This window comes from Cherax quadricarinatus, chromosome 3 (genome assembly GCF_038502225.1).
Source record: "Cherax quadricarinatus isolate ZL_2023a chromosome 3, ASM3850222v1, whole genome shotgun sequence".
Classification (NCBI taxonomy): domain Eukaryota; kingdom Metazoa; phylum Arthropoda; class Malacostraca; order Decapoda; family Parastacidae; genus Cherax; species Cherax quadricarinatus.
Window position 1 is genome coordinate 54,584,969 of NC_091294.1, and position 15,983 is coordinate 54,600,951.

The 15,983-nt window shown below is 37.9% G+C and overlaps 1 protein-coding gene across 4 annotated transcripts in view; it reads right to left on the minus strand.

Annotated features, from left to right (window-relative positions):
- Positions 1-15,983, minus strand: part of LOC128705960 (BET1 homolog) — a 233,503-nt gene that overhangs the window by 62,182 nt on the left and 155,338 nt on the right. For 3 of the 4 annotated variants that reach the window (XM_070091838.1, XM_070091841.1, XM_070091834.1), the window contains one exon: positions 3,584-6,095. The exons of the other annotated variant lie outside the window; for it this stretch is intronic. In XM_070091838.1, coding sequence (XP_069947939.1) covers positions 5,940-6,095 — 156 coding nt within the window. In that variant the 3' untranslated portion in view covers positions 3,584-5,939. Of the gene's footprint in view, positions 1-3,583; positions 6,096-15,983 lie in introns of those variants that run through there. 4 annotated transcript variants of the gene reach the window in all.

The window sequence follows — 15,983 nt, forward strand, 5'->3', positions numbered from 1 at the left end:
AGGGATTTTGAAGGGTTTCAGGCTAACCCTGAGAGGAATATGCCAGTTGAGGAATCCATTGTGGCATTGGGAAAGTCCTTGGGGTTGGAGGTTAGTGGGGAGGATGTGGAAGAGTTGGTGGAGGAGGACAATGAAGAACTAACCACTGATGAGCTGCTAGATCAACTTCAACAGCAAGAGGCCAGACCTGAGGAAACTGGTTCGGAGGAGGGGAGAGAGAAATTGAAGAAGTTGCCTACTACAAAGATTAAGGAAATCTGTGCAATGTGGCTGAAAGTGCAAACCTTTATGGATGAAAATCACCCTCACACAGCTATTGCAAGCCGTGCTGGTGACTATTACACTGACAATGTTGTGAAACACTTTAGGGAAGTCATAAAGGAACGAGAGGTACAGGCCACTATGGACAGATATGTTGTGCGACAGAAGTCCAGTGACTCTCAAGCTGGTCCTAGTGGCATTAAAAGAAGAAGGGAAGTAACCCCAGAAAAGGACTTGACACCTCAAGTCTTAATGGAAGGGGATTCCCCTTCTAAACGCTAAGACTCTCTCCTCCTCCCATCCCATCAATCATCACCAGATCTTCAATAAAGGTAAGTGTCATGTAATTGTGCATGCCTTTTTCAATTTGTGTGTATTAAAATTAATAGTTCATGTGGTAAAAAATTGTTTTTTTCATACTTTTGGGTGTCTTGCACAGATTAATTTGATTTCCATTATTTCTTATGGGGAAAATTCATTCGCATAACGATAATTTCGCATAACAATGAGCTCTCAGGAACGGATTAATATCGTTATGCGGGGGTCCACTGTAATGTTATTCGAAGCCGAATTGATGATTTGAGTTCAGATATTTTGGAACAAGTTATCTCACATATGAAGGCTAGTCCCTTGAAAATCTCCCTTCAGTTGGAAGAAACTACTGATGTTTCTAATTGCAGTCAACTTATTGCACTGGTGGGGTATGTTCATGATGAAGCCATAAAGGAGAACTTCCTTTTCTGTGAACAACTGAAAACAACCACCAAAGCAAAAGATTTGTTTCAGTTTGTGAAAGACTTATTTGCAAAATATGAATTGGATATCCAAATTATTGGATCTGTGTGTACTGATGGCGCTCCTGCTATGCTGGGAAATAAATCTGGGTTTTTTGCACTGATGAAACAGGAGATTCCATACTTGCAGGGTACTCACTGTTTCCTTCATTGTCATGCTTTGGCATCAAAAACCTTGCCTCCAAAATTGAAGAAAGTCCTTGATACTTCAGTAAAAACCATCAACTGGATTAGGGGTCGTGCTCAAAATCACCGCCTTTTTAAGTCACTTTGTGAAGATCTTGGAAGTGAACATACAGTTTTACTTTTCCACACAGAAGTCCGATGGCTCTCCCATGGGAGAGTTTTAATCCGCTTCTTCTAACTGCGGGAAGAAATCAAAGTATTTCTGAAGGAACGTCACTGTGATCTGCTTGAAGAGTTGGAATTGCAAGAATTCAATCAAATTCTAGCGTATTTGAGTGACATATTTACTCGTATGAATGATCTGAGTTTATCACTTCAAGGTAAAAATATAAACATGCTGAATTGCTATGAAAAGCTAAATGCATTCAAAGGTAAGTTATATCTGTGGTGTCAACGAGTGAAAAGAGGAAATCTTTCAAATTTTTCATCACTTGAAGAAATAGCTGATGGTAATGAATCTTCAAGTTTGATTCCTAGTGTTTGTGGAGAAATTGTGACTCATTTGGAAGTGCTGTAGGCATCATTTGATAGATATTTTGGTGTAGGGAAGCTGGAATCATCTGAAGAATGGATTATGAATCCTTACTCCTTCAATTTGGACAAAATGTCAGATGGAGAGCTGAAAGAAGATCTTATAGATCTGCATTCAAATCGTGCTCTTGAAATGCAATTTGAGAGTAAAACTTTGGAAGAGTATTGGTGCTCGGCTATGGTTCTATTTCCAAGACTTTGTGAAACTGCACTAACTGTGCTCATTCCATTTGCGACAACTTACTTATGTGAATCAGGATTTAGTACTCTTTTGTCAATTAAGACAAAATCTAGAAATCGTTTGAATGCACAGGCAGACATGCGTGTTGCTATCACCAACATAGTTCCCTATTTTGAAAAACTCTCAAGCAAGAAACAGGAACAATAGTCATTGAATTAAAATGGATTCGCAAACTTTTTTGAAGTCAGCCTTTTGATTTTATTATCTTGTACATATTTAAAGAAAGTAACTATTTTTTGTATGGTATATTCAAATGTTAATCGGAGACATCCTTTCTTGTCCATGTTTGATTTTTTACATATTAAAAAAATAAAATTCCTTTCTAAAGGTTTGAAAGCTAGCTCTTGATTTTACTTTTTTGTATATATTTCAAGCAAGAGTTATTATTTTTGTAAGGTGTATTCAGATATCATTCTGTGATATGTTTCTTTTCTGTAAGTCTGATTTTTGTTCACATATATTAGAAAGTGAAATAAATATCTTCTTTTGATAAAATTTAGTATGATTCCACATCCTTTATCCTTGAACAAAGTTTAAATTGTAGGGGGTGCGAGGTTAGAGCAAAAATTTTATAGGGGTGCGGGAGTAAGAGAAGGTTGGGAACCACTGTTCTAGAGTATATTCCATGTTTCTATGTTATTAATATTGTTTATTATGTCATATTAGTTGAACTGTGATAGATAAATAAGTCATAGAGTTGATATTAGTGTCATATTCTCCAACAATAAACTCGCCTCCCCTCCCTCTGCCCTGTCTGCCATACACCAACAAGAGTCTTCAATAAAGGTACTTGTGATGTTAAATGTTCATTTATACATTTTATTAGTGCTTTATATTTATTTGGCATTCTTTTCTGCATGTAAATCTATATTTAAGCTAGGGAAGTGGCTAGTGAAGTGACTAGTGAAGTAACTCCTGAAGTGACCTAGAGCCCTTATGGAGGGGGATTCCCCTTCCAAACAACAACCTCTCTTCCTTCTCTCCTCCTCCCTGTCTTCCATTCATCAACAACAGCCTTCAATAAAGGTAACTGTCATGCTGAATTCTCATTCTTTTGTGCTTGTAAATCTATCTTTAAGTTAAAAAAGTTTTTTTGTTTTATTTCTGAGTGTCTGGAACAAATTAATTGGATTTGCATTATTTAGTGTTTGATGCCTATCAGAAAAGGCATTCTCCAGTGATTGATCTGATTCCCAATTTTATAAAAATTTCACAAACTTCAAATTCCCAGCTACACAGTCTGAATCTGGTCATTCTCCTTATGGAATAAATCAACATCAATATTTTTGAAGTTGCTCAGAAGAGCCATTTTTTAGTTACTGAATGCAAATCAACATACAGTTAATTTTTATTTAATAAAATTAGCAAATTAGAAGCTTGCTTTCTAGAAAGCACACTAGGGATGAAAATTTGAAGCTTATTAGAGAAGTCATTCTCATGAGTGAAATAAAAAAAAAATCTATAAAAAAAAATTCTGGCAACCACTTAAAGGTCTACCTTCAGAGATACCTAACTAAATATTTTTAAGCCTAGTTAATACATTCAATAGGTGTTAAGTGAAACAAAATACTACGGTATATATCTTGTATATTATCACAAAATAAATCTCTGCCATTTTATAAAGGTTACAATATCATAAGAACAGGCCCTAAACAAGGTAAACTACAGGGCATTAACAAGGTATTATGGGTAACTGTAATGATTAATTTCTTGTAATAAAAAATAATATTTTTCCACTTGTAAAATTTTTATAGTGAGAAAACAAGGAAAATTATACTGACATAAAATATTTTTCTCAGTTTAACTATCTTTAAAACTGTGTAATGAGTATATCACTTCCTCATCTAGATTATCCCACTTATTGTGATTCTGGGTGATAACATATTTCCAGATGTTCCTGTGGCACATTCTTGCCTTATATTTCACTTGAATGCATGTACAATGTTTGTGCATAAACATTGCTCAATGTATATTGTGCAATTATTAAATTACATGTATACTTTAATGACATGATCATGTAATATAAAATATCAGCATATAAACATAGTACATACATCAATTAGATATTAAAGTGAACCTTGCTTTAAATTACATTCCTGATCAATATTATGGCATGTACAATATTCAATACAGGTCAGCCATCACTAATCTGGCATCATTGGGACCTGTAGTGTGCCGGATTAGTGAGTTTGCTGAATTACAGAGTGGTTAGGTCAGAATGCACTTAATTAACCCTTTGACTGTTTCGGTCATATATATACGTCTTATGAGGTACCCTGTTTGACGTATATATACTCATAAATTCTAGCAGCTTCAAATCAAGCAGGAGAAAGCTGGTAGGGCCACATGTGAGAGAATGGGTCTGTGTGGTCAGTGTGCACCATATAAAAAAATCCTGGAGCACGCAGTGCATAATGAGAAAAAAAAAAAACTCCGACCGTTTTTTTTAATTAAAATGCCGATTTTGTGGTCTATTTTTGTATAGTATTTATGGTTATATTCTTGTTTTCTTGGTCTCATTTGATAGAATGGAAAACATATTTTAGAAATAGAGGTGATTTTGATTGGTTTTACTATAAAAAGAACCTGGAAATGGAGTTCAAAGTAGGGGAAATGTTTGATGTTTGCTGATGCTCAAAAGTAAACAAATGATGTCATTGTCCAATAAATGTCCAACTAGCCATTCTAATATGCAGTCATGAATAGGTTGACATTATTTGTACAATTATTACAATATTGCAGTAGTCTGCATAACAGTAAATCTTCTATTTTTTGTTTGAATAAAAATTCAAAACAGAAAGCAAGAGTAATATCAGATGGGCCTGGAGACATGACTGATGAACAAAGAAAATGTTATTTTAGAGCCAGGAATGTCTGCATTGTTCATTCTGGACCTTATTTAGAAATCGTCATATTTTTTAATTTTCGTGAAATTGGCCAAATTGTAAATTTCTGACCATGTTATTGGGTAGTTGAAATCGGTAAATAGGCAGTTTCCTGTACTCAATCGATAGAAAAAATGAAGTTCTAAAGAAATAGCAATGAGTTTGGTAGACTGAAACAATGTAATTAGCTGAAAATAGGGCTCAAAGTGGGCGAAATTGCCGATTTGTAAATATCGCCGAGGTCGCTAACTTCGTGAGAGCGTTATTCCATCAGTTTTCCATCAAATTTAATTTTTTTGGTGTCATTACAATCAGGAAAAGATTCTCTATCATTTCGTAAGAAATTTTTTTTTTTTTTTTAAATTTTGCAACACCAGGAGACACCTCAGGATTGGGGGTTGCAACAGTCAAGGGGTTAACCTACCAATAGAGACTCTGCTACATCTTCCTCAATTTTCATCACTGATTTCTCCTCCACTGGCTTGCTGCTGTGGATTTACAACTATCTGCACAATTTCTGAGACAGCATAATGATGAAATTTGAGTCAATATAATGATCTCAGTCAGTATAATGATGAAATCTGAAATTATGTTAACCGACATTAGTGTTGGATTACTGATGGAACCAGATAACTAATTGCCGGATTAGTTATGGCTGACCTGTACATAAAATACATAGCGAATGTAAATAATGAGGGAAATTAGCTTTTCAACGTGATAATGCTTACAAAGTACTGCAGTGGACAAGAGCTAAACTAAAATTAATGAACTACCTGCAGTAAGAAGGCATCAAATGCCGACTACTATTGGGGCATGGACATAAATGCACTCAGGACACCTTTAAAGAAAATCTTTCAAGATCCCAGAACCAAAATGTTTTAAAGGAAGGTGTTCTAATTGTATGCATTACTAAACTACTGTACCTTAAAATGTTGAAATTTTTTATATATAAATATACCCATATTAATGTTAATGATGTATAAAATCTTTCATGTGGAACAGATGAAATTCTAGACAAGGATGCCTTATTTATTAAACTGATCACCTAAATTTTAAAGCCACCCACAACAAAAGAAATACAACAAAGCAAAAAGCAAAGAGGATGAGTAAGTGGTAGTTATGAGAACCTTTACTAATAATACCTAAACGTTTCATGCTGCGCTCCAGGAAGTTGCCAGACTTGTGAAAATCATCATCCTGAAAATATACATATATTTTGTATTTTAAAATTATTTTATGATACAATTAGTGAAGTACTGTAAAAGCCCAACCTATAATGAGAAAATAAATGCAGTAAGAGAACAAAGTAACTGTATAATTAATACATTCACAAAATGTGCCAAATCCATATGGTCATAAAGAGCAGCAAGGCTGAGGAAAGTTACTGACAAAGGGAGGTAGCTGAAAGAATAAACTTATGAGCTAATAAGGAATGTCAAAGTTGGCATAATAAAACAGATTCAGTCAAAAGTGTGTATGTTTTTTAATTTTGTTTTGAAGATACAGCTTTCAGAAAGTAGAGCAGATCAAGAACTAAAGACTGAAGTGATTTCTGCATACTATTTGACATATGACAAAATCCAAACATTGTGTCATTTTCAAGATTTTTCAAGTATCACAGAGGCACCAAGCGCAGCAGCTACGCACGAGTCATGAGAACAGTTTCCCAAACATGTCAGTTTTATCAATAACAGCTTGTTCTCCTAACCCAGACCAATGACACTATCACTGATCCCAAATATTCTGAGACAAAACTGGAAAAGTCTGAAAATCCATAAATACAAAACACCTATACGAAAAACAGTACAGAATGGGTCACATAACCATAGACCAAACAAAACGTTATTTGTCAATCCTAACCAGCCTGATAAGAAGGGCAAAAAAATTGTATTACGAGAACAGATTATCCAACTTACGAGGTGATATAAAAAAGACCTGGAAAACCCTATCAGAAATTCTAGGAACAAAAAATTATTTTTTTTTTTTTTATTATCACACCGGCCGATTCCCACCAAGGCAGGGTGGCCCGAAAAAGAAAAACTTTCACCATCATTCACTCCATCACTGTCTTGCCAGAAGGGTGCTTTACACTACAGTTTTTAAACTGCAACATTAACACCCCTCCTTCAGAGTGCAGGCACTGTACTTCCCATCTCCAGGACTCAAGTCCGGCCTGCCGGTTTCCCTGAATCCCTTCATAAATGTTACTTTGCTCACACTCCAACAGCACGTCAAGTATTAAAAACCATTTGTCTCCATTCACTCCTATCAAACACGCTCACGCATGCCTGCTGGAAGTCCAAGCCCCTCGCACACAAAACCTCCTTTACCCCCTCCCTCCAACCCTTCCTAGGCCGACCCCTACCCCGCCTTCCTTCCACTACAGACTGATACACTCTTGAAGTCATTCTGTTTCGCTCCATTCTCTCTACATGTCCGAACCACCTCAACAACCCTTCCTCAGCCCTCTGGACAACAGTTTTGGTAATCCCGCACCTCCTCCTAACTTCCAAACTACGAATTCTCTGCATTATATTCACACCACACATTGCCCTCAGACATGACATCTCCACTGCCTCCAGCCTTCTCCTCGCTGCAACATTCATCACCCACGCTTCACACCCATATAAGAGCGTTGGTAAAACTATACTCTCATACATTCCCCTCTTTGCCTCCAAGGACAAAGTTCTTTGTCTCCACAGACTCCTAAGTGCACCACTCACTCTTTTTCCCTCATCAATTCTATGATTCACCTCATCTTTCATAGACCCATCCGCTGACACGTCCACTCCCAAATATCTGAATACGTTCACCTCCTCCATACTCTCTCCCTCCAATCTGATATTCAATCTTTCATCACCTAATCTTTTTGTTATCCTCATAACCTTACTCTTTCCTGTATTCACCTTTAATTTTCTTCTTTTGCACACCCTACCAAATTCATCCACCAATCTCTGCAACTTCTCTTCAGAATCTCCCAAGAGCACAGTGTCATCGGCAAAGAGCAGCTGTGACAACTCCCACTTTGTGTGTGATTCTTTATCTTTTAACTCCACGCCTCTTGCCAAGACCCTCGCATTTACTTCTCTTACAACCCCATCTATAAATATATTAAACAACCACGGTGACATCACACATCCTTGTCTAAGGCCTACTTTTACTGGGAAAAAATTTCCCTCTTTCCTACATACTCTAACTTGAGCCTCACTATCCTCGTAAAAACTCTTCACTGCTTTCAGTAACCTACCTCCTACACCATACACTTGCAACATCTGCCACATTGCCCCCCTATCCACCCTGTCATACGCCTTTTCCAAATCCATAAATGCCACAAAGACCTCTTTAGCCTTATCTAAATACTGTTCACTTATATGTTTCACTGTAAACACCTGGTCCACACACCCCCTACCTTTCCTAAAGCCTCCTTGTTCATCTGCTATCCTATTCTCCGTCTTACTCTTAATTCTTTCAATTATAACTCTACCATACACTTTACCAGGTACACTCAACAGACTTATCCCCCTATAATTTTTGCACTCTCTTTTATCCCCTTTGCCTTTATACAAAGGAACTATGCATGCTGTCTGCCAATCCCTAGGTACCTTACCCTCTTCCATACATTTATTAAATAATTGCACCAACCACTCCAAAACTATATCCCCACCTGCTTTTAACATTTCTATCTTTATCCCATCAATCCCGGCTGCCTTACCCCCTTTCATTTTACCTACTGCCTCACGAACTTCCCCCACACTCACAACTGGCTCTTCCTCACTCCTACAAGATGTTATTCCTCCTTGCCCTATACACGAAATCACAGCTTCCCTATCTTCATCAACATTTAACAATTCCTCAAAATATTCCTTCCATCTTCCCAATACCTCTACCTCTCCATTTAATAACTCTCCTCTCCTATTTTTAACTGACAAATCCATTTGTTCTCTAGGCTTTCTTAACTTGTTAATCTCACTCCAAAACTTTTTCTTATTTTCAACAAAATTTGTTGATAACATCTCACCCACTCTCTCATTTGCTCTCTTTTTACATTGCTTCACCACTCTCTTAACTTCTCTCTTTTTCTCCATATACTCTTCCCTCCTTGCATCACTTCTACTTTGTAAAAACTTCTCATATGCTAACTTTTTCTCCCTTACTACTCTCTTTACATCATCATTCCACCAATCGCTCCTCTTCCCTCCTGCACCCACTTTCCTGTAACCACAAACTTCTGCTGAACACTCTAACACTACATTTTTAAACCTACCCCATACCTCTTCGACCCCATTGCCTATGCTCTCATTAGCCCATCTATCCTCCAATAGCTGTTTATATCTTACCCTAACTGCCTCCTCTTTTAGTTTATAAACCTTCACCTCTCTCTTCCCTGATGCTTCTATTCTCCTTGTATCCCATCTACCTTTTACTCTCAGTGTAGCTACAACTAGAAAGTGATCTGATATATCTGTGGCCCCTCTATAAACATGTACATCCTGAAGTCTACTCAACAGTCTTTTATCTACCAATACATAATCCAACAAACTACTGTCATTTCGCCCTACATCATATCGTGTATACTTATTTATCCTCTTTTTCTTAAAATATGTATTACCTATAACTAAACCCCTTTCTATACAAAGTTCAATCAAAGGGCTCCCATTATCATTTACACCTGGCACCCCAAACTTACCTACCACACCCTCTCTAAAAGTTTCTCCTACTTTAGCATTCAAGTCCCCTACCACAATTACTCTCTCACTTGGTTCAAAGGCTCCTATACATTCACTTAACATCTCCCAAAATCTCTCTCTCTCCTCTGCATTCCTCTCTTCTCCAGGTGCATACACGCTTATTATGACCCACTTTTCGCATCCAACCTTTACTTTAATCCACATAATTCTTGAATTTACACATTCATATTCTCTTTTCTCCTTCCATAACTGATCATTTAACATTACTGCTACCCCTTCCTTTGCTCTAACTCTCTCAGATACTCCAGATTTAATCCCATTTATTTCCCCCCACTGAAACTCTCCTACCCCCTTCAGCTTTGTTTCGCTTAGGGCCAGGACATCCAACTTCTTTTCATTCATAACATCAGCAATCATCTGTTTCTTGTCATCCGCACTACATCCACGCACATTTAAGCAACCCAGTTTTATAAAGTTTTTCTTCTTCTCTTTTTTAGTAATTGTATACAGGAGAAGGGGTTACTAGCCCATTGCTCCCGGCATTTTAGTCGCCTCATACGACACGCATGGCTTACGGAGGAAAGATTCTTTTCCACTTCCCCATGGACAATAGAAGAAATAAAAAAGAACAAGAGCTATTTAGAAAAAGGAGAAAAACCTAGATGTATGTATATCACGAAATAGCGAAATAAAATTAGCAAAATCAGATGAACCCCAACTCCCACCAACAGAAACAGCAAACAGACTCAATGATTTCTTCTCCACTATAGGACAAAACCTTGCTAATAAAATCCCAAGCTCAGATACCCCACCAAATGACTACCTCACTGGCAACTACCCGAACACACTGTTCCTAGCTCCGACTAACCCATACGAAGTCTCCCTTATTATCAACACACTAAAAAACAAGGCAGGAGATTTAAATACCTTACCACCCTTTATATACAAAAAAGCGTCACAAGTGCTATCACCAATCATTGCAACACTCTTTAACAAATCCATTGAATCCTCCACCTTCCCTACAGTTCTCAAAATAGCAAGGGTCACCCCGATCCATAAAGGAGGAGACCAAACAGAGTTGAATAACTATATGCCAATATCCAACTTACACCCTCTCTCAAAAATCTTTGAAAAATTAATTCATAAATGAATCTACTCCTACCTCATCTCCCAAAACATACTCAACCCCTGCCAATTTGGATTCAGGCCTAATAAAAATACTAATGATGCTATTATACACATGCTAGAACATATATACACTGCAATAGAGAAAAAAGAAGTCCCACTGGGGATCTTCATTGACTTATGTAAAGCTTTTGATACAGTTGACCATGACTTGCTCCACATAAAATTGTCACACTATGGTATAAGAGGGCACTCCCTCAACTACCTCAATATGTGTACACAAATGGGGCAAACTCTTCCGCACAACCAATACAGTTGGTGTCCCACAGGGAAGTGTCCTTGGCCCTCTTCTCTTTCTCCTATACATAAATGACCTACCAAATGCTTCGCAATTACTCAAACCCACACTATTTGCAGATGACACTACATACATCTTCTCTCACTCGAGCCCAGTCATGCTACCCAATACTGTAAATACCGAATTACAGAAAATATCTACCTGGATGAGGACTAACAAACTTACACTAAACATTGACAAGACCTACTTCATTCAGTTTGGTAACAGAGCTACAGATGTCCCTCTTAACATAACGATAAACAAATCACCTATCACAAAGCTAACAGAGGGAAAATTCTTAGGAATCCACCTTGATAATACTCTCAAATTTCATACACATATACAACAAATTTCTAAGAAAATTTCCAAGACCGTAGGCATACTATCGAAGATACGGTACTACGTTCCACAGTCAGCCCTCCTGGCCCTATATCACTCTCTTATTTACCCCTATATCACCTTTGGAATTTGTGCATGGGGCTCAACAACAATTAACCATCTCAGACCACTAATTACCCAACAAAAGGCTGCAGTTAGAATAACAAATTCTCACTACAGGCAGCACACTCCACCAATATTCAATACCCTAAACCTACTTACCATACAAAACATCCATACTTATTACTGCACCTATTACATACATAGAACACTTAACTCTGATATTAACCCTCCCCTCAAACATCTCCTTGCCAACCTCAACAGAACACATGACCATAACACAAGGCACAGATCACTCTTCGATGTTCCTCGTGTCCATCTCACGCTATGCAAAAACTCAATGCACATAAAAGGCCCTAAAATCTGGAATTCATTACCTGTAAATATAAAAGAAACACTACCTGTTTATAAATTCAAGTCTCTTCTCAAAGATCACTTACTCACCCAAAACCAAATAAATACTGAATAACTGAACCTTATAAATTGTTTATCTTAAATGTTTCTCACAATTATATCACATAAATGTTAAACCTAAGACCCAATCTAACTTTGTTATCTTTTAAATACACTACCTAACAGAATACTCCATTCTACTGAATGTACAGCAATGCATGCAACCATATGACCTGTCTTTGTAATACTCATTTGTGCTTTACTGTTATCTGTTTACAATAATGTTTTATCACTGATTACACCATTGCTTAGTTAATCTTAAGTTAATTTTAAGCCTGCCTGTAATGCTATGCATACAAGTGGCTTTGGCATGCTGCTCTTACCTGTATTTTTTTGTACCTCTGTATGTATGTTCAAATTATAAAATAAATAAATAAAGACATCTGTGTCCTGAACTGCAGAACTTGTGAAAGAATTTGCACATTCATTGCCCTTAACACCAGAATGGCCAGGGATCCAGAAAAAAGACAATGTTTTTTATAGTTAATTAAGAGGCCACATAACCATCACTGAATGCACAGAATGATGTAAATCAAATTAAGGGTAAGCTAAAACACCCTTGAGAGTCAGAGAATGCATCAGTGGAAGAAATGGGAAGAGAGGAATGTGAATGATATCTGCAAAAAGTGCACATAACTGCTGTGAAAATACTAGGCTCATTTGGTAAACATACCTGTATTACACTATCTGGAAAAACTGCTGTATATCCTATACCATCAAAAGCCGTTAGTGTACACAACAGTAGCATATGACTGTGACTAAAAATGTTCAAGGAAGAGGGAGTGAATGTCCATTGCCTCCCTTGCCTTTGGCAAAGGAGAGAAGAAAGGAGAAACTTGAATCACTGGTATCTCCCAATGTGTAATGGAAGAAATAAACAGAGTGAACAGAAATGGAGAGCAGATTGAGGAAAGAAAGTTAGGATGGAGACTGAAAGAACATAATAAAAGAACAATGATTGAAAGTATTAGTTTTACAAACATTTTGGATTATTCTATAGGTTGCAAGGCTGTATGACCCTTGAAGATTTAGCACTTAAACTGATATTGTCATTATAGGTTGTGAAGATATGAAGATCACGAAAGTGAGCAAGCTAGCACACACATCTTGAGTCCAGCAATGAAGGAAAATCAGATTCTGTGTACAGAAGGTGGCCAAATTATTAAGAGCCACACCAGAAAAATTGAATATTTGTCAGTTTAACACATATTACATTAATTCTCCTTCAAAAATACTGGATGAATGATACAATTATTGTAAAAACACAGTTTACTTGAATGTACTGAACATATATTACACACATTTAATACTTGGTTGGTCCACTTTCAGCCTTAATTAGAGCAGCGATACATTGAGACATGTTTTCTATACATGTACAGCAGTGGGTTGGCATGTCGTTATCATGGTTCCATACCCATGTTAGTCTTTGTATCAACTGTGTTTTGGCTGTGAAACACTCATTCATTTTTCTTTAAGCTGTTTCCCATAAATTCTCTACTGGATTCTTATCAGGTTAATTACCTGGCCAATCAAGAAGAGGAATATTTTCATGAATCTTGAAATGCTTTAACAGATTTTGCTGTGGCATGGGACTCCATCCTGCATAAAATGGAATGATTCTTCACCTTGAAACCTGTCATTTATCTGAGGAATGAGCCTAGTTTCTAAAGCTCTTCTATATACAGTGGTCCCTCATTTTTCGTAAGCATCAGAAGTCGTAATTTTCGAAAATTGTAACTTTTTTCGTCAAAATACTGACTCACGAATTGTCGTTTGACTCACAAATAGTTGTTCGTACCAGATGTGTACACATGCCTTGAGCAACCCCGCACTCCATTCCCAGCCAGTGTGCCATTGTTTATCAGTGAGTGAGGATGATCCCATGCGTTCATATGATACATTTCATAATATTCCATTCGTTTTAGTGTTTGCAACTGCTAAACAAGTCATCATGGCTCCAAAGAAAGCTTCTAGTGCCAGCCCTTTGGTAAAGAATGTAAAAAACATGATATAATTCAAGAAAATGTTTGTAGAAAAATATGAAAGTGGTGGTGGTAGAGGGTGGTAGCAACTGTGATGGTGGTAGAGGATGGTAGTGATGGTGGTAGAGGGTGCCTTCTTCAGTGACTCAGCGATTCTACTAACTTCTCCAATATTGTTGGAGTTATACATGTATAGGGTTACAGAAAACACCACCGCCTCAGCTGCAGCCTTTACCAGCATTATGTACAGCTTATGCTCTAAGTGGCCCTTATACACCCAACAACATCAGTCGTGACATACATGACTTATTTTATTCATTCTAGAGTATATTTCATGTTTCTATGTTATTAATATTGTTTATTATGTCATATTAGTTGAATTTTGATAGATAAATAAGCCATAGAGTTGATATTAGTGTCATATTCTCCAATAATAAACTCGTCCTCCCTCCCTCTGCCTTACACCAACAAGAGTCTTCAATAAAGATGAGAGTGATGTTAAATGTTCATTTATACATTTTATTAGTGCTTTACATTTATTTGTCATTCTTTTCTGCATGTAAATCTATATTTAAGCTAGGGAAGTGACCTCTGATAAGGACTTGGTACCTAGAGTCCTTATGGACAGGGGTTTCCCTTCCAAACAATAATCTCTCTTCCCTCTCCCCTCCTCCCTGTCTTCCATCCATCAACAACAGCCTTCAATAAAGGTAACTGTTAAGTTGAATGTTCATTCTTTTGTGCATGTAAATCTATCTTTAAGGTAAAAAAATGTTTTTATTGATACTTCTAGGTGTCTGGAATCAATTAATTTGATTTACATTATTTCTTATGGAGAAAATGGTTTCACAAATCATCAATTTCGATAATAGTCACACACTCTGGAACGGATTAATTACGAAAAACGAGGGACCACTGTACATATATGTATATATAGTGGTACCTCGAGTTACGAACTTAATTCGTTCCAGAAGGCTGTTCGAGTGCCGATACCAAACGAATTTGTTCACATAAGGAATAATGTAAATTAGATTAGTCTGTTTCAGACCCCCAAAAATACACCTACAAAAGCACTTACAAAAATGCACTTACAGAATTGTTCGAGTTGGGAGCTGTTTGAAACTCGAGGTACCACTGTATAGTGGACCCCCGCATACCGTTGGCATCACATAACGTTAAATCCGCATACCGATACATTTTATCACTAAAATTTTGCCTCACATACCGCTAAAAAACCCACTCAACACTATTCGTCCGAGACGCGTCTAATGTGCGGCCTGAGCCAGCCTCACATGTTCTGCCGATGGCATTGTTTACAAGCCAGCCTCCGCGGTAACATCCAAGCATACAATTGGAACATTTCGTATTATTACAGCGTTTTTGGTGATTTTATCTGCAAAATAAGTGACCATGGGCCCCAAGAAAGCTTCTAGTGCCAACCCTGTGGTAAAAAGGGTGAGAAATATTATCGAAATACTGTGGTACCATGGTCAACTGCTGATGCTGCTGCTGCTGTAGCACTGTCAGCTGCTGCTGCTGCTGTAGCACTGTCAGCTGCTGCTGCTGCTGTACCACCGTCAGCTGCTGCTGCTGTAGCACTGTCAACTGCTGCTGTAGTACCATCTGCTGCTGCTGTAGCATCGTCTGCTGCTGCTGTAGCATCGTCTGCTGCTGCTGTAGCACTGTCAGCTGCTGCTGCTGCTGTACCACCGTCAGCTGCTGCTGCTGCTGCTGTAGTACCGTCTGCTGCTGCTGTAGCATCGTCTGCTGCTGCTGTAGCATCATCTGCTGCTGCTGTAGCACTGTCAGCTGCTGCTGCTGCTGTACCACCGTCAGCTGCTGCTGCTGCTGTAGTACCGTCAGCTGCTGCTGTAGCATCATCTGCTGCTGCTGTAGCATTGTCTGCTGCTACTGTAGCATCGTCTGCTGCTGCTGTAGTATCGTCTGCTGCTGCTGTAGCACTGTCAGCTGCTGCTGCTGCTGCTGTACCACCGTCAGCTGCTGCTGCTGTAGCATCGTCTGCTGCTGCTGTAGCACTGTCAGCTGCTGCTGCTGTAGCACC